Here is a 19,020-nt window from a genome sequence, read left to right on the forward strand (position 1 = left end):
TGTGTAAGTATTACTTTTCGTTTTTGTCGCTAAAATATTTGTATTTATATTTGTATTGTGAGGCAAGGTGCTCAGAGTGGAGTGGAGGAGGAGTGGCGGAGTGTTCTGTGGTGTGGTGTGGTGTGTGTGTGTTTTATTTCCCGAAAGTCAACGACAGCACAACAGCCACGGACATATGTAAATAGCTGCGATCTATATAGGTAGGCAGGTAGGGGGTACGGTAGTAGGGGCACCCGTACCCCTCGCTGTACAATAAGTAGGTCTACGTACTCCCCATCGGCTATGGCTATGGCTATGGCTATGGCTATGGCTATGGCTATGTGGTTGTGGGTGCGGGCGTTGGCTTATTGCTGTGGCTGTTGTTCCCAGTAGAAGTCCGCTTATCAAAAATTGTCCGCACATTTGCCTGTTGTATCTATTTGGGGAAGCACTGAGGCAGAGGCAGCGACAGAGGCAGAGCCAGAGACGGAGACGGCGACGGAGCAACGGCAAATGATTAAAGAGCGACCTATTCGAAAGAACAGAACAGAACAGGAAGAAGAACACACGGAGTGTGTGTGTGGAATTCCAAGAAATTCTGCGGTTATCTTTGGGGCAAGATACATGCGTTGTGTTTTTTTTTGGTCGCTTATTGGGAAATGTTCTCGGACCGATATGATGGTATCGGCTACATCCCACCTCCTCCCCCATCCCCATCCCCAAACAAACCCAATTGCAAGCCAATTTTGCAGTGGAGATCGCAGCCCCCAGAGAGGTATTATTTGGACACTTACGACTCAGCGAACGGAATCCATGATCCTCACTGATCGACAGCATTTTGTTGTACATTTTGTTGGGCGGCTCCTTCTGCTCCACAAATCAAAAAAATACGAAGAAGAAGGATTTCCGTTTTGTCTTTTGTTTTGGTTTTCTCTTCTCGGATTTCTTTTCGTTTTTTAACACATCACAAATTGTTTTTGTTTTGTTTTTGGTTTGATTTCAAAACAAAATAGTTATGTTTAATAATAATAAAAAAAAAGTTAAAGTTGGGGAGGCACTGGGGGGAAGGACACACACGATCGTAGGTAATCCAATTGTCCTGCGTGTGGTGGCTTGTGGGGGCTTTAAGCGAATGTTCGTTCACGTTCACGACACGAATCGGTTAACGGTTCAGGCGGTTCAAGCGGTTCAAGCGGTTCAATCGGTTAACGGTTACGTTTTTATGCCACAGGATCTCTCTGTTTTTTCGAAGGAAGCGCATTTGGAAGGGCAGAGCGCGTGTGTTGTTGACCCCTCAGAGGCTTCACGTGGACTGACAATTCGATGTCTTCCTGTGACGGTCGTCCACACGGTCGAGTCGAGGTCGGTCGCAGTCTCAGTCCCTCAGTCTCTCAGTCTCTCAGTCGTCCCCGGGGCACGGTCCTTCCTCTCCCCACACCCCTCCAGTGCGTGTCTGTGTGAGAGGCTGTGCGGTCGACGCTGACGCTGACAGAGGCAGCGGCGGCAGCGTCAGTAGCAGCAGCATACGTTTTTTTATGCCCCGTAGTCCGGGGCCAGCAGCAGAGGAGAGTACCAAAAAAAAAAAACGTGTGGTAGCCACCACTACACACACGCACACACATGCAGAGGGGTTGCTGCTGCCACTGCCACCGCTGCTGCTGCTGCTTCTGCCTCTCTTTCTCTCTCTCTCTCTTGCTGCCGTGTGTGCGTGTTGCGAGTGGACCTCAAGGCAACAGGGGGATGAAAACATCTTTGGACCGACGACCGACTGGCCGTCGCTGTCAGCGTCAGCGCCAGCAGCGACTTCGACTTCAGACGTCAGCCTCAGCGTCGCTGCCCTGCGTTGGCGCTCTCTCTCTCTGTCTTACGCTCACTCTCTCTGCCCCCCTGCTCCCCCCCTCCGGCGATGTCTTGCTCTACATATGAGTGTCCGTCCGCTGCTAATCGCTGCCCCGAAAATTGAGTTGTTGCCGCAGCCACCAGCCATCAGCCGATGGACGGGGGGGGCAGAAGAGGGTTAGAAAACTGTCCCACAGAGAGAAAGGGAGATAGTGAGGGAGAGAGGGCAAGAGTTTCACTGAAGGAAAGGAGTGGGAGAGACAGAGGGGGAGGGAGAACGAGTTAAGAGACCAATATACGATGACCAATGGCAATCGACGGGCACTGGCCATCCAAAGGGCAGTTTTTTCATCCATTGGGGATGGTCAGTGGCCCGACAGTAGATGGGGAGATCCTTCAACATACGCTGGACAGGTTATAAAGCCCCCAAAAGAATCACTTGGATGATAAGTAGATTTCCAGAGTATTCCCATGTACGAGATCTAAGGAGATCTCTAAGTGAAACTATGTAAATCCACAGATAGATATAAACAGCTATGTAGATGAGAATTTAATTGACAGATCATCCATGTAATACCAGTAGAAATCAGGGTCACATATTATTCATTAAAGATAGCTTTTGTTTGGTTAAAATTTCAAGAAATATAAGAATCCTTAGGGACAGTTTATCAACTAATTCATGAATGAAGATTCTTTCTAGCTTAATGATCTCCGTAACTATCGCATATATTCTAGAATTAGTTGTTGGATCCCTCTAAGTGTCCCATTTATAAAAAAATATCACCATTTGGAGAGCTTTCATATCTTAAAAACATAATATAGCATTAGCTTTTAATGGTCTTGTATGGATGGTATCTAGGGGTAGAACCAAATCGTATCTTAGATCAAATTAATGTTTTTGGACACAAAGGATTAAGGAATCAGTCCGATTTCTAAGATTTTTCGTTAAATAATCTTCCCCCACTTTCTATATCATCCTTTAATCATCTTTGGGATATCTTTTTCCCATTCAAGATCATATCATAGCCTCGAAGATCATCAGAGATTTCCATCTTACATAGTTCTGTGAGCTATTTATGGAGACAATGCTCCACACAGATCCTGCTCTCTCTCTCGCTCTCTCTGTCGCTCTGCGGCTCTCTTTCCGTCGCCCTTTGCCAAGCGTTGGGATGTGCGCAGTGGCAGCCTCCCCTGGACCCCGGGGATCTTTTGTGTTGAATGCCGCATCGCGCATCGCATCGCATCGCATCGCATCGCGGAAGCTGCGCAATAAGTGTGGTGACCAGCCGTTCTCCCATTCTCAGTTCTCAGTCCCCTTTCCCCTCTCCAGATCTCCTCCTGCTTCTCATTCCTTGCTCTCTTTAAACAACATTTTCTAAGAATAGATGATGGCCAGAGGGGGGGGAGGCACTACGAGAGAGAGAGAGAGAGAGAGAGCCCATGTGGAATGGACAGGCGGAGGTGCCGTAATATTTTCATCTCCTGATTCTGAGGCTCCTCCTTTTCCATCTCTTTTTCTATAAAACTTAATTTTGTACTGCTTTTCTTTCAGATTTCTTTAATAATTATTGGATATTATGCTTCTCTTCTTAGATCTGATTATAGTCCCCAAACTTAGTTCCTTTTTCGAGGATGCCTTCCTCTCTTACTCCTTCTCATAGTCCTAGAAAATTCCTATACTTCTGGCATCCCTCAGCTCCACATCGTCCTTCTGCTCTTCTACTGCCACTCCTTCCCCTCTTCTTCTAGGAACTCAAGCCCAGCTTTTCATTCTTTCCTTCTCCGTCCACTGCTCTTTCTCCACCCCTTTCTTCGTCTACTTATTTCTTCTTCTTCCTTGTCCTTCCCCTTCAGTGCCTAATCCTTTCCCTTGTCAGGGGGTAAACGGTTTTTTTCCCTGTCCGTCTGTGTGTTGTTTTTTTTTTGTATGTCGATCGAGTTTTTTGCGCGCGCATTCGCTTTACCCTCGGGAGGCGACGGCGGCGCCTGCGCAGATGCGAAGCGTGTAAAAGGATGCTGCTAATGTCCTGGCACTCCCTGCCGCGAAGAAGAAGAAGAAGAAGGAGGCGGAGAACCTCGAATCGCATAGCATCGCATCGCGTCTCGGCTTTTGTGCCGTTTAATCAAACGCAATTCATCTCAGGAGCGGCGGCAGGAGGAACGCCGGGAGCCGTAGGGAGGAACGGAACCCCGGATGGCTAGGAGCGGGGGGTTGGTGCGGGTTCGTGACAGGACAGCAGCCCGCTTCCTATCGTCCTGTCGCTTGTCGCCTTGCAATTATTTTTTATGCAATTTTTACCGATCGGCCGGCTTTCCTTAAAGTTTCCTTTTTATTTTCGCCTCCTTTTCCTATATTTCCTTTTGTTCTCGCGTTTTTTTTTTCTTGGGTGTGTGATTTTTTGTTTGTTTTTTGCAACCCCCGAAGGAGGCCTCGAAGGATCGTAGGGGACGTCAGGACGACTTCCTTCTGGGTGTGTGTGTGTGTGCGAATTGTGCGCCCAGGTAGCCCTCGTACTCGTCCTCGGGCTCGCCCTCGGACCAAGTCCTGTCCCCCGTGTGTGTGTGTGTGTAACGGCATTTTTTTTCTATGCAAATTTGTGTTGTCCTTTCCGTGATATTAATTTTTTATGCCCCTCGTGCGTCGCTGTGGCAGTGGCAGTGGCAGTCCCGGTTCCGCATCCCCCCACCCCAAAGACGCATTTTTTCTTATTGTTTTTTTGTTTTTTTTTTTGTGTGTGTCCCTGGGAGGAAGGACCCGTTTTTTGTGTGTCAGTCGGCATTTGGGTTCCTTTTGGGTGGTGGCCAAAAGATTTTCCCAAGATATGAGGCCGCGGGGATGGGGTGCGCGATGTGTCACATGTGTGAGGCAGGCAAAGGAGGGTCCTGGACCGGAATGGGACTTTGGGAGTGGGAAAGCTGCTGTGCCGGCTGCTCCTGCTGCTGCTGCTGCTGCTGCTCTCGTCCTTTCGCATTGATTACCGTCGCTTTTTTAATTCAATTCAAACAATGATTCAAAAAGGAAGATGGGAAGACAGGACTCATAGCCTCACAGCCTCACAGCCACCCCTGATAGACCCAGGACCTAAGACGGGCAATTGTCGTCCCCCCCCTCTGGCATACGTTTTTTTGTCTCTTGTTTTTCTGTTTTTTTTTTTCGTATTTAAATTTTTTTTCTGTAAGTTGATCGCTGGATAATTTCCCTGTGATATTCAGGTTCATTTTTTTCTTTGCCCAAGTTTTGGTTTAAATGAGCAAATCCTCAACGTTTCTTTTGCCGAAAATGCATTCGTTTTTAACGGAAAATTTATGAGGACGAGCAGAAAAAGGGTTGCCCCCGGTTCACCCATTGCTCCTTTCGGTTTTTTCATTCGCTTTTTCTGCTTTCTGGTTTGTTGCGTGTTGCAGATAGACATCCTGCGGTGGCCTTCGCCGCGCAGCGATCTTTTTGTGGAAAAAAGGAGTGGCATTTTTTTGTCTTTGAGTGCAAAATAAAAAAACTACAGAATGGCGTATGGAAATTTGATCTAAGGTTTAAGCTGGGGGGTTTGTGTAACGGTTTTTGGCAGTGAAACCTCATGAAAAGGGTGCAGTGGGTCTCGAAAAGCTTGTTGTTACCAAGAATAGCAGATGCTTGAGAGTAGAGTCTTCCAAAAGACTTTTTGGGAAAGAAACTAGCAGATCGGTTATAGATTTAAATGTTTTCGGGACCTGGAAATGGTATATCATTCAGTGTATCGGTTTTTGAATTGGTTTTAGGAGGAACAGCGAGTGGAATAAGCATTTACTGTAACTATTAGTGGCCAAGATATCCCTAATATACCTTTACCTCTACAGGACATAAAGATACTCCCTACATATCTCCATGGAGAAGAGATCTCCTTATGCCATAGACTCTCCTCAGCTCCCCGCCTACGAACTGCACTCTGAAACTGCATTTACGATCTTCAATCAGTGTTCTATCTGCCACTGCCATCAGAGAGAGAGAGAGAGAGATGGACTCTCTCTTGACCCACAACCTGCCATGGCAGGGCCTTATTCCTAGGACTCTATTGTTGTTGTGATTGGATTTGTCATCTTCACGCTTCTTGTCGGTCGAAATCAATCAGAGACCAGGCCAGAGACACCTTCGAGGGGCAAGGGCTGAGGCGGCGTGGCAGGAGTGGGAGGAGACTTTGCTAATTCCCGAAAATAAAGTGAAACACGTCATACAACGACCGAAGCACACACACACACGAAAACAGATCGTACAGATCGTACAGATCATGCATAATAGCCCAGGGACAGAGCAGAAGAAAAGAAGAAACTGAAATTATTATTATTATTATTTTTTTTTTGACAATTATTGTTCAAGGTGCTCCTTTCACCGCACCTCAACCTCTGGCTCGACAAACGACGACGACGACGATGATGATGATGAAATGTTGTCTTTGGACGTGGACACAGGTCGGTCCCAAAAGGCCGGACAAAACGTGGGACGACACACACACATGAATCGGGCAGAAAATCAGATACAAAACACGCAGCAGCAGCAGCAGCAGCAGCAGCAGCAGCGATACAGATACAAAGGCTATCCTAAAGATGCGACCAGAAAGATACAAGAAAAAAAAGAAACACACACACACACATGCACACATCTGTGGGGCACTAAATAGCTGCACGTTGGACACTGCCACAGTGCGTCTTGGACATGCCAAACGATCGACAAGCGAGCGACAGAGGTCGGTTGGTCGGTCTCTGGGGAGCAGAGAGCTCTAGCCAGCTCTCTACGCAGATTGTGCAACACAACAACGTCAGTGCGGGAACAAAGCACCTTCTGGCGAGGCAAGGCGACTCGACTCCAAAGCCAAAGCCAAAGCCATAGCCAACGCCAACGCAAAACGAAACTTTCTTCACTTTTGCGGCTTTTGTTGGCCCAGGAGCGGAGCGGAGCGGAGCGGAGTGGAGCGAAGCGAAGCGTATGACGACAATTACTCAAGTGACATCTCCATCGCATCATCTCCCATATCCCATCTGGCATCAGTGGGGGGATCTCGGACCTTGCTGCGGACGTGCCCATGCCTCTCGGCCACGGCTGCGCTCGGTCGTTGTGTGCCCCATTTCGGATTTACGGCTTGGGGCGTCGCAGTCGTAGTCGCAGCTTCAGCCTCAATGCGGTTGTTCCCGTGCGGTACGTGTTTGGCATATTGAATGGCTATCCATACGCCCGTCCGTCCGTCCGTCCGTCCGTCCATCCGTCCGTCTCCGTTCGCTTGTCATCTCTTAGCCTCAAAGGCGGAGAGAAATCATGGGGCTTGTCTTGGGAGCAGGCATGGAAATAGAATCTCAAATTTCGACTAATATTCGCAGATACATACGCCTTCTATTGGACAATCATGTAAACCAAAGCAATCAAACTTTGTCAATCTTAGGGCTAGTCATTCGCAGCATCTGTGGCAGTCGTGGGGCATTCTTCTTGCTCGCATCCCGACATGCCACATCTAATGGGCGTGTCATTGTCTAGTCCACCCACAATACCGAGGGGCAATGGCAATACCAATCGTTTGGCCCTAATGATTTATCCGCAATAAAATCGAAGGGACAACGAGGCAGCAATTGCCAGGGGATGGACACACGCACAGATGATGCCGTGCCACAAACTGTGTGTCAACCTGGCGGCACTATGCTGGCCACTGACCAGGCCCGGACGCTGACAATAGCAGCAACGCCCACGGTAGCAGCGGCCTCTCGTTTGTCCTCCACCAGTCACAACAGAAAAACAACAACAGCAGCAGCAGCAGCAACAAAAACAAACAACAGGACACGGGCGGCAGCCTCTCTGGTGCATCCTCGTAATCATAAATAAATTGCATTTGTGGCAGGGGCACAGCCATCATCATCAAAAGTGCGGAAGCCGACGGGGCAGAGGAGTGCCAGTGCGGCCCTAAAGGCGAATGATGCGACAAGTGGCGCCTCGAGAGCCTCGAGAATCGCAGCTAGAAATATATTTTATAAATAGAGCACAAAAACAGATCGATAGCAAAGTGAATCGCCTCCCATTTCGATGGGGATTCCAGCACGAAAGCCCTTCTGGAAACTTGAGGAAATATGGAATCCCTAGGCTCTACATTCCCCCCAAAAAGCTCCACAATTTAGAAGCCCTATCTGCTGCATCTAAATCAAAGGACTATCTCCAATCTCGGCCATCGGAATCCTCCCCCAGAGACTGACATCCCCTGATCCGTAATCATTAATCAAATTATTGGCAATCGAATATCGATCGAGTGTTGTGCATCGGTTGCATATCGAATTGCCTCTGGCATCTGATGCATTATTATGCCATGCAGCGACATGCAACATGCGGGTGCATGCACCAAAAGGGTTAAACCCGAACCCGAACCCGAACCACTCAAAAATTATTTAGCTAATTTTTATTTTTACAATTTAATTTGTTTGAATTTCCACATGTCCCGCATATCAAGAAATTTATTACGGCCGCTTGCCTCTGCCTCTGCCCCTGCCTCTGATGCCGCTGCGCATGCGGCTCTCGTGCCTCTCTATTTGCCAGTTGGGGCGTGGCAGCAGAGCGGCCTCTGGGCGGTATCTCTTTGGGGGTCTTACCTCTGGCTGAATGATTCAAGGTAAAGCCCGAGCACGGGCCCGAGCCCGAAGTGGGTCAGGGAGCAGACGATGGTTTGGTCATGCGTCAGTGAGGCGTTGCTTCCGGCCCGGCTCTACCTTTGCCACTGGCTTTGCCTTTTTGCCTCATATTTCACGGCTGAGTAGCAGCGTGTCCCCCCCTCTCGCACCGCGAAGAGGCACACAAATCCCGAGTATGGGAGGCAGTAGGCAGAAGGAGGCAGCGGAGGGCTTGTCTAAATTTGGCATTAATTGCTTGGAAAATGTCGCTCCAAAGAGGAGCCACCACCGCTCTCCTCTTGGTGCTCGTGCAGCGCCAACTTGGAATTGGAACTTGCAACTGCAACGTAGTCTCCGTCTCTGCGTCTCTGCGCCTCTCCGTCGTCGTCTTGAGGACAATAAAAGTTCGTGAGAACTTGATGCTTATCGAACACTGAACTTGCAGACAATGCCAGCCCAATGAAATGGCGAGTGGGCAGCGACAGTGGGGCTGCGACTGCACAATCCACAGAGAGCGGGAGAGGGAGAGATGTGGGTGGGGGCATGCAACAGCAGAGGACAGAGGGAGCTGCAAAAGGTTTAAGCCATTTCCCCGCTGCTTTGATTAGCCTGGAAAATGGAAAATGGATCAAAATCAGAGTGCAACGAAATGAAATTTCCCACGAAAGCAGCGACGCATCCTCTCTCCACAGCTGCCACGTAAATGCTGTCTGCCTTGCCCCTTTCAGCCTCAACGGCTCTGTGTGTCCTTTCTACTTTTTGCACACCTCTTTGCCCGCAGGACTCTCTCGCGCTCGCTCTCTCTCAGATCGTTCGCCTTGCCGTCACATTCGCACATTTTTCTGCGACAGTCCTTAATCCTTTTTCTCACGCACCAAAAAACATTCAATAAAAAGAGAGCGAGAACGAGAGAGTTCTCAAGGATCCTTCCATCGATCGATGACACGTTGCAAATATTGGACAGGGCAGGGCAGGACAGGGCAGGACAGGGCAGGACACACAGCAGCGACTCATTGTCCTGGCGATTTTCGCCACAACGGAACGAACCCTCAGACGAAAGAACCCTGCCCCAGAATCCAGGTAGCAGTTGCTGCCACATCTGCATCCTCATGCCTCAACAATGGCAACGCAGTAAAATCCGAATCATGATCAATTCAATTATTGGTAGTCCCCGATCGAAGGAATCGGAGGAGCCTCCGTCACCTGCTCGTCCGTCCTTTCCTCACTTTTCCCATGACAAAATATTTCGCGGATAGCTCTCTCTCCCTCTCACCATTTCTCTCTGTTTGAGAGAGAGAGAGAGGGAGGGAGAAAGAGAGCTCCCATTGTCTGCGGGGCTAATCAAGTGGCTGCGGGACCAGACCAAGGGGCGATCTTTTCGCATTTTCCTCCTCAGGGGCGCTGCATTGTGCCTGCATTCTGCTGCAAATGCATCTCTCTTTCTTTTTCAGCTGAAACATGAAGCGGCCAACAAGTGTCCTGAGTCCTGAGGCAGGACACAGGATGGCCGGTCGGTCGTCCTGCCACATATATGCATGTACATATGCGCTTAGTGTAATGGGATAAGCTGCTCCCTCACAAGTGCGCGACGATAATGAAATTGTATACTTGTTCCTGCCTCAAACAGAGGCACAACAGCTACAGCAGAAACCAAATGGTATTCCGCCTGTGGGAAATTGTGGGAAAATCTTTCGATAATCCCTGCGCTGATGAATTGTTCGATCGATTCGCAGGTGCATGCCCCCATTGTTCTATCGAATGCGAGAAACGAGAGCTCTCCCTCCGCCTCTGCCTCCAGCTCCTCTTCCTCCTCCGCTCAAAAGATCCCAGAGATTCTGGTCGCGCTTTGCACAGTTTCCAGAGCGGAGGGATCTATCAGAGATCGAATATGTTGCAGGAATTGCATTAAAGCTCAAGGAATGATCAAATGATCATCATTATATTTCCTTAGAGAGTGTCGCTTTGTGGCTCAAGAAACCAACATCTTTCAAAAGGTGATCTTGAATGATCAGAAATCGTAGAGAATCCTAGAGAGTCAATGGATCGTTTCTAGTAAGCCCTGAAGCGTTTAGCGATCACTTCCATTGGATGTCAAGTTCTTTCAGAGACGATTCCTCGATCGGCGATGATCAGATGTTATCCTTGAGGTTCACTCTCAAGCAACCCCTTCCCGTCCTTGCCCCCGTGTGTGGTTCATTCATTACTCACTGGCTGCGATTGGGAGGGCGGCTCCTCTTGGGGCACTTGTGGCACTTGTGGAACCAGTGATCATTAGACGTGGGAATTCTGGGCGGACGCACAATGTGGTGCCCGTTGCGGTGGTGGTGCCGTTACCGTTAGAAGACTCACCTGCAACGAGAAGAGAAGAGCGAATCGAGCGCATAAATTATTAATTAAGAATGGGATAAAAAAAAAAGAAAACGAGCACCAGGCACCAGATTCTAGATTCCAGTGCAAATAAATTAGCAAAGCAAAGGAGGTAGTGGGAGTGGGAGTGGGCCTCTGAGAACGCCACCGCCGCTGCAGCCGCCACGTGTGGCACACGCAAGAACCGTTCCACCAGGCAGCAACAGCAGCAGCAACAGCAACAGCACCAGTGACCAGTAATGACCCCCAAGGAAAGGGCCGCCACCGCCACCATTCATGTGAATGCGGAATGAGGAATTTTTCACACTGCACTTGAGTCGGTGATCGGATGGTGGTGGTGGTGCCACCGCTGCTGCTGCACGTCTCTAGGAAAACAAAAGAAGTTCGCATAACTGGAATTAAAGCAGCGCCCATCCACAGGTAACAGTAACAGCAGCAACAAACGGCAGAAAAGGTAGCCAAAGGCCACAGATATAGATACCCTACATGGGATAGAGATAGGTGCAAATGTCCCATAAGCGAAAGGACTGCATATTTTTTGCAAATTCGAAACAAAATCGTTTGACCAAAGTGTGTCCTTTTACTTAGGGGACATTTGCATCCCATGAAGGTATTTTTGGTGGAAAAGATATCTTTTTATTCTATATGGAATGTATCTAGGCTTTGATTTAAATCTTTACAAGCATTTCAGACATTCTTTGGGTATCTACATATCTCATATGAAACATATAGAAACGGTCAGAGGTTAAGAACAAATCATACTACCCTCTCTTGAAAGGGCATGCACGACAGTAACTGAGTAGCACGACGACCGGCTCGTGGGTAGCGCGAGTGCTAAATGGGCCACAGAGTGAAGGGAGAGTGGCGGAGTGCAGTGTGGTGTGTGGTGTGTGGAGAGACATGTAGTGTAGTGTGGGGCTCCACATGCAATCGAATCTGTTGGAGTGGACACCATACACTCCCCCACAGTCCATGCCTGCACCACCTCGTGCCTTCTCCTCCTCGTGTCACCTACTCCAAAAGCCTCAGCCCCAAAGTCAGTCACCCCGAAAACAGTCACTCCCGAGGGGGCAGGGGGGGAGACGGCGCAGCGGAGGAATGGAGAGCTGCTCCTCTCATCAGCGGAGACAATGGTGGGAATATTCTCATATTAAGAAATCGCGCGATCTTCAGCGCCAGATGTGTCCGTGTCCGTGTGTCCGTGTGTCTTGCTGCGAGTGTTTGTATTTAGTGCAACGGCGCAGGTCAGCCCAAACGGTGCCAGCCCCACCGCCCCACCGCCGCACCGCCCCACCAGTGGCAACAACAGCAAATGTTCATGGCAAATTCGCAACGTGTCGTGGTCGTGCCACCGTTGTCATGTCCGAGAGTGTAACAAAGACCTCGACTGAGAATACCCCCAATGCCATTGCCTCCCCCTACCCCTCATGGCCCCAATACTGTCGTTCCTTCCGCTGCTACCACACCAGACTCCCCCGTCGCCGGGTTGCAACGCCCCCGCCAAGTAGCGCGAATAAACATTCATGCAACAGCAGCGGCAGCGGCAGTGGCAGTGGCAGCAACAACAACAGCAACAATAATTGCATTACACATAAAAATAAATTGTAATGAACTTAGGGAAGAGCGAGAGACGACACTCTGCCACGGATAGGGGGGGGGAGGCAGGCAACAACAGAAGAAGGAGGCAGAGGCAGCACCAGAGGGAGGCTGCAACAGAGGCAACACTGGAAGCAGCAACAGCAGCAGCAGAAGAGACAGCGGCCAATGTGAAAATCGATGCGGAAGCATGCAACAAACAGCGGCAGCGGCAGCGACAGCGGAGGCACCCACCAGAAAGGGCAACAACAGCTATAACAAATTTCACCTCAGCTTTGTTTTTGGGTCTAGGAATTTTCCACCAATTCGTCCAAACTGAAATTTGTTGTAACCCGCGAGTATTTTCCCTGGCTCTTCCTACCCCCCTCCTCCCCACCCCCCTTTTCTACCCAGCAATAAATATATTTAAATACGAATGCAACATGCAACATTGAAGCGGGTCAAAACGCGCCAAGAATCTCCATTGATGCACACCCAAGTGACAGATCGTTTCTCAAGAGGCTTTTAATTTCTAAAAAGCACATTTATTCAAGGGAAAGGGATCGATTAGCAATAGAACAGAGACTAAAGAAGTAGATTAAGTTTTGAAACTTAACATAACGCTGTAAAACATTTCCCATAAACGAAAGGATACTATTTATTCGAAAATGCGACAGAACTAACGAGAAAGTCTTCTAGATCCTATAATATGAGTGAGGCAAAGCGAATTTTTAATAGAAAAATATTTTGAAAGAAACTAGGAGTAGAATGGTAGTATATATAGTAGAAGTAGTGGTAGAAAAATATATGATAGGATACATCCTGTTTGAAATAATGAAATATACACAATTCATGGATGAAAACCATCGTGAAAGGAAATTCTACAACAAACAAAAATACGAAATATTTTCTTCTAGGACAACCCAAAGACTACCCGAAACTCAGCTTTTCTATATTTTATGTTTTCTCTATGGTAAAAGGGAAAGCAGGAAGGGGTTCTTAGGAGTCTTGGGGCGACGGACAAGCCCTGGACTGCTAAGCTGCACTGGAAAACAGAAAGAGTTACAAAATCAATGCTCCTTCACAGAACTAACTCCATTGGAAGGACTTGTGGAATACATAAAGTTGTCAAAAGGGAAGTCCTGGCACACACACACACACACAGACCATGTGGCATGCCTCCCATTCGTAGAAGTAATCGTATGTGGCATGGGTTCTGTGTCTGTGTGTGTGTGTGTGTGTGTGTTTGAGTCAATTAATTAGCCATGATTCTCACGACCTCAAATTAAGAGGAAAGCCCATAACAAATAGGAAACTCCAAGCAGCAGCAACAGAAGCAGCAACAGCAACAGCAACGGCAACGGCAGCATGCAACAAGAGCAACATTCAGAGAGGGGACGGCCTGAGGGGCGACAATGGACAACGACGGACAATACAATGGGCCCTAAGCCCCGCGGGACGGAGAGAGGTTAAAGAGTTAGCATCTTGCAGCCAGTTCGAGTTGCAAGTTGCAAGTAGCTAGCGCCAAGCGCCATGTGGAATGGGAGGAAGCTGCCACTGCGACTGCCTGTGCCACCGGGGGGGGGGATTTGGATTTGGGATTTGGGGTTTTTTGGGGAATGTCAAGCGGCTTTTGTAGGCGGCAGTGGGAGTACGGGAGTACCTGGAGATCTGATTTAAGCCCGAAATTAGGAATAATGGCTATGGCCTGCACATGACATCCCCCCCCACTGAAAGAGTGCAAGGTGGAGAGGGGAGAGGGAGCAAGGGAGGGGTAGCCACTCTGTGAAAGAGAGGGCAGAGTGTAGTCCGTAGTCCAGAGTCCGAGTGGAGCGTTGACAGGCAGCAAATGCGAACAAGACAGCATCGCTACCCACAGCAGACAGGCGGCGGCGCATAGATGGGACTGAGGCAGGAACTGCTGCCGGGAGGCAGGTTGCACTGGGGGCACAGTGAAATTATCTCACGGATAATCCGAACAACACGTTCAACCTTTTCTTCTCTCTCTCTCTCTCTCTCTGTCTCTTGGCTTTTCTCTCTCTTTTTCTTTTGATTTTCTTTTATTGTGGAGCTCCGCCGTTTCTTGAGCGGATTCCCCAAAGCGGAGGGCAGGGCCGGGAGGGGGGGGGCACTATTCCGAGTGTAGGCGCTGGGTCTCACCCTTTTTGGGGGTACTGCGGGGGCGCCTCCAAGCCGTTGAAACAATGGCAAAAATCCACCTGACTGCGGGCTGGAATCATTCTCTCTCTCGCTCTCTCTCTCTCTGAGGCTGTGTGCAGCATGCAGCAGAATCTGGAGACTGAGCTGCAGCGGCATCTGAATCTGCAATAAAACTGTAGCCAAAATGTTGAAGCTGAAGCTGGAAAGTGTTTCAGATACATGCCTCGTCTTCGTCTTTGGCTCTGGCTCTGGCTCTATCTCTGGCTCTGTCTCTGCCCCTGTGGTTTGTCGCTGCTTGGAAAACTGTTGCGGAAAAGTTATTTGCTGTTTGCTTAGCAGAGAGGCAGCAGCAGCAGCACCAAGAGAAAGGGTAACAGATTCCCACACTCCCAGCCGGACGGAAGCGGGGGCGGCAGGAGGGCTGCCACACCGCAACGGTACTCCGGGGCCTGGCCCAGAGTGTTGACAACGAAACAGAGACCATTGTGCCATGAATGGAGGGGCATGAGGCATGAGGCATGAGGCATGCATCTGTGTATCTGTGCATCGGTGTATCTGCGTATCTGTGTGTGTGTGCGTGCGACTGATTGATGAATGTCAGCGCCCGAAAGTGTTTTGTGTGTGCGTCACAGAGAGAGAGATAGAGATGGAGAGAGCGCGAGCAGGTGGGGGTAGGTGTCATGGGAAGCCCTGAGAGCCAGTGGCATTGAAGGTCACCCTTTGGAGATCTTTGATTTTCCCCTCCAGGCACTCCATCAGAATGTGGCACAAACCCTGAGAGGACCGAGAGAGGGCTCCGTTTGTGCCGCCACTTGAAGGCCTTCAAATGTTGCAAGCAAACAAAAGCCAACGTGCAACGTTCAACGTTCATCGTGCAACCTGCAGACACTAACTGTACCATGCAGCGGCGGAGTAACCTACAAATAAAAAGTCCACAAATCGACAGAAAACATCCAAAAGTTGAAAGTTGAAGTCGCGTCTGAAGTATCTGCCAGATACGTAGTCGTACTTGAAAAGATGCTCGCAGTCGGCAGTCGGCAGGCGGCAGGCGGCATGCCCCAGAGGCAGACACACTCCGCGTGATCGACCGTGTGTCGAAGGCGGCCGACTGTCCCGACAGATGGACATACGAGGTGCCGGGGCCTGGGCATCGCCATCCATATGGATGAGCTCTGTTTGTATTACGTTTGAAAGTCATGTTGCAGAGATACCCACCAAAAAAAAAAATATATCTGCATATCTGCAACGGGGCACCTGTGCTGCTGCTGCTTGCCACCCGCTGCTGCTGCTGCCATCGCTTGCCATCGCTTACCATCGCTTACCATCGCTTACCATCGCTTACCATCGCTTGGCTTCGTTGTCGTCACTTGCATATCAATGTGGCCAAAAAATATAAAATGTGACGTCTCTCGAAGGTGCACGATCAGAGCCAGAGCCATAGCCTTCTGCCTTCTGCCTGCCATACAAGTGATGCACACTCTCCTCCATTTGGCTTGCCCCATGGCCGAAAACACACGGCCTAGTGCGTCCCTAAGTCCCCATCCCCAATACCAAGGCCCCCTTCTGTCCTCCAGTGACGCAATCGAAGGCAAGACTACATTATAGAATAAACAAAACAGCGACCGACCTGCAAATGCAACAACTGCAGCAGCAGCAGCAGCAGCAGCGGCAGCATCGCTTAGCGTAACATTGAAAGTGCAACATCGTGTTGGTTTCGTTTGCTCTAATACCCTGTAAGTGCAGCGAAGAAGGGTGGATGTGTTCAGACAGTAGACACATATGTTTGATGCTGAAGAGCAAAAGGACCTTAATGATACCCACTGCAGGTGGAGAGGGAGAAATAGTTGGGTATAAGACCACAAATTCAAAGCTATAGGGCTACCATAAATGTACCTTTCACTCACCGGAATACCCAAAATCAACTAAATCCAACAGTTACTAAAGTCAGGACACGAGAAGGATGATTTATTGAGGCATCATTACTCATACTTTTCCCAAAAATGACTTCCAGTCAGGCAAGTCTTTGGCAACAGGGTATTCCCGTAGTCGTTGTATCATTCCTTGGCTGTCTTTGCGACGACGGCGTTTGCCGTCTGCGGTCGGGCAATTGAATTCATTGAATGCCCAGTCGTTTGGGCCCCAGATACGAGTACGACGATGCCTGCTGCCTGCTGGCTGCTGACTGCCGCCTGATTTGCTCTTCTGGCTTAAAATCAACCACAGGCAGCAGCAGCAATAACAGCCACAACAGTCAGCGACAAAAGCATTCGACAAGCCGAAGAAGACTGGGCCCTGGTCGCGGTTGCTTTTGCAATTTGTATTAAGGATGATTCCCAGCCAAATGGGGCACACGGGGCAGGGGCAGGGGCTGGGGCAGGGCTAGGGGTATGGGCAAGGGTCGGGGCAGATGAGAGACACGTCTGCGGTCTGTGCGAACATCGCGCATTTAACTAAAGCTCCTCTTGGCCTCTCTGCGCCACAGCACACAGAATACAAACCAATCCAATTTTCGGCTGCGCATTGACAACATTTGCATTTACACGCACTTGCCACAAGTCGGACATGCCACAAGCTCCACACTGACGAACTCCCACTCGCATACACACAATAACAGCCCCCCAACCTCACAGACCCCTTCCTCTATGGGTATCAATCGGATTTGAGGCGTGAAAGAGAGTCCGGGGACAATGGGGCAGGGCATGGTGCATGAGGCATGTGTAATGGAAACAGACTACGTATAAATTGTGTGTGTGGCAGCTTTGCTGATTATGTTTTCGACTGCTTATATGACGGAATCGATAAGCAACTAAAGTTTGTGGACTATCAATTGCTCTCGATTGATTTATCGATTATTCTAGATGTGGAAAATCATTCTCAAAGTTATATTAAACATAAACTCCTTGAAGTTATCGATTATCATGCATTTATTGATGTTAAACATTTTAAATGTATCGCTTTACACAGCTATAATCTAAAATTCTACTGTTTCCCTAGATAAATATCGATTTTTCGTGTTAATCTTGATTTTTCGATTATTTATCGAATTGAATACTTCAGTTTTTAATCGAAATAGAGTTGTTATTATGATAATCATTAGCAAAAGGCGTAATCAATTGAGTTATCGATAAAAAAAACCGATAGATGATGGAGATTAAAGCCGATCTATCGATAAATAAGTCGGAGTTTGCTTCTTCCGGTAAACTCCTGGGAGTCCTCCTTGCCCAAAATTGTCTCAATCAATTCCCATCTACAGTCTCAGCCCGTCTCAAGCCCCATGGCGCTCGCACCTCCAATACACTCTTAACCCATGGCAGCCCCATCGACAGCTTCCAATAGACTCACTCCAAAGAGCCCCAAAACGGAAGGAAGTAAGTGAGATGACGACTTCTCGCACTCTCGCCCTCCGCGCCACGCACTGACACCTTCCCCAATCAACTCATCTCGGGGAGGGGGGGGGGGGGGGGACAGCGGCAGGGGCCGGGCGCATGTGGCAAGTCTATGAGGTGGCGGCATGCGGCATGCAGGTGGATTTCAGTGCAGCTGCGATTTGTTTCACTTAGTTTTGCCGTCATCGTTGGCCCGTCAGCCTCTCCCATCCTCCATGGAACATTGGGTTGGAAATTTGCGTACGGCGTCGCTGGGATTTTGGGATTGTGTAAGACATGCACGCAACATTACCGCGGCGGTGGCGCCCCAAACTGCGCGCCCTCCGCCCCATTCCCCCCTGCAGAGCAGTATGTGAATAGATGTCGTGTAAGTCAGTCAATGACAAGAACAACAAACAGCAACAGCCAACAGACAAGAGACAAGAGACACACACACACACACACACACACAGATTGGATGTCAGTTTGGATTTTTCGGGCTGCTGCTGATGCAAGTTGAATGCCATTCAACCATCCATCCATCAATGCAGCAAAGTCCTGCGCATCCATCCATCGCAGCGCATCGTATCGGTGGGGCCGCAGTCAAGGCCACTAATTAGGTGAAACATTGCTCCACTCTGCCGCACTCTGCCGCACTCGGCCTCACTCTGCACCCCCCGCGCTGCTAATTAAGCGACCAACAACGAGAGACTCCAATTCGCAGAAGCCCAGAACGAACATACTCGTACACGAAATGAAAATTCTGCGTTTGCTGCTGCACGAAAATTCCAATCGGTTTCCCAGCCACAAAATACAGCCACTGACATCCACCGCTCGGACATTGACAATGCGCCCTCAGAGGTTTTTTGACATCGACTGCCGCGGACTGCCGGTTCGGCAGTAGGCAAACTATTGAGATGTCATCTGGATTCAAACACACCGACCGACGACCGACCGACCGACGACCGACCATGCCACAGAGAGTCACTTAGACCAGGCTAACGAGCAGACGGAGCAGGGGGCAGGGGGCAGCCAGGCGGCTAGGAAGCCAGAAGCGGTGGGATCTACTGGCCATGGCTCACCTTTGCTACTAGCATAATTAGAGGACCATCCCATCCCA

General features: G+C 49.4%; 1 protein-coding gene across 4 annotated transcripts in view; it reads right to left on the reverse strand.

Annotated features, from left to right (window-relative positions):
- Window positions 1-19,020, reverse strand: part of Cph (BCL11 transcription factor chronophage) — a 52,939-nt gene that overhangs the window by 16,065 nt on the left and 17,854 nt on the right. For 2 of the 4 annotated variants that reach the window (XM_033382709.1, XM_015186618.2), the window contains one exon: window positions 10,642-10,782. The exons of 1 other annotated variant lie outside the window; for it this stretch is intronic. In XM_033382709.1, the coding sequence (XP_033238600.1) occupies window positions 10,642-10,782 (141 nt within the window). Of the gene's footprint in view, window positions 1-773; window positions 924-10,641; window positions 10,783-19,020 lie in introns of those variants that run through there. One more of the 4 variants, XM_033382710.1, reaches the window with a different exon arrangement.

This window comes from Drosophila pseudoobscura, chromosome X (assembly GCF_009870125.1).
Source record: "Drosophila pseudoobscura strain MV-25-SWS-2005 chromosome X, UCI_Dpse_MV25, whole genome shotgun sequence".
NCBI classification, from domain to species: Eukaryota; Metazoa; Arthropoda; class Insecta; order Diptera; family Drosophilidae; genus Drosophila; species Drosophila pseudoobscura.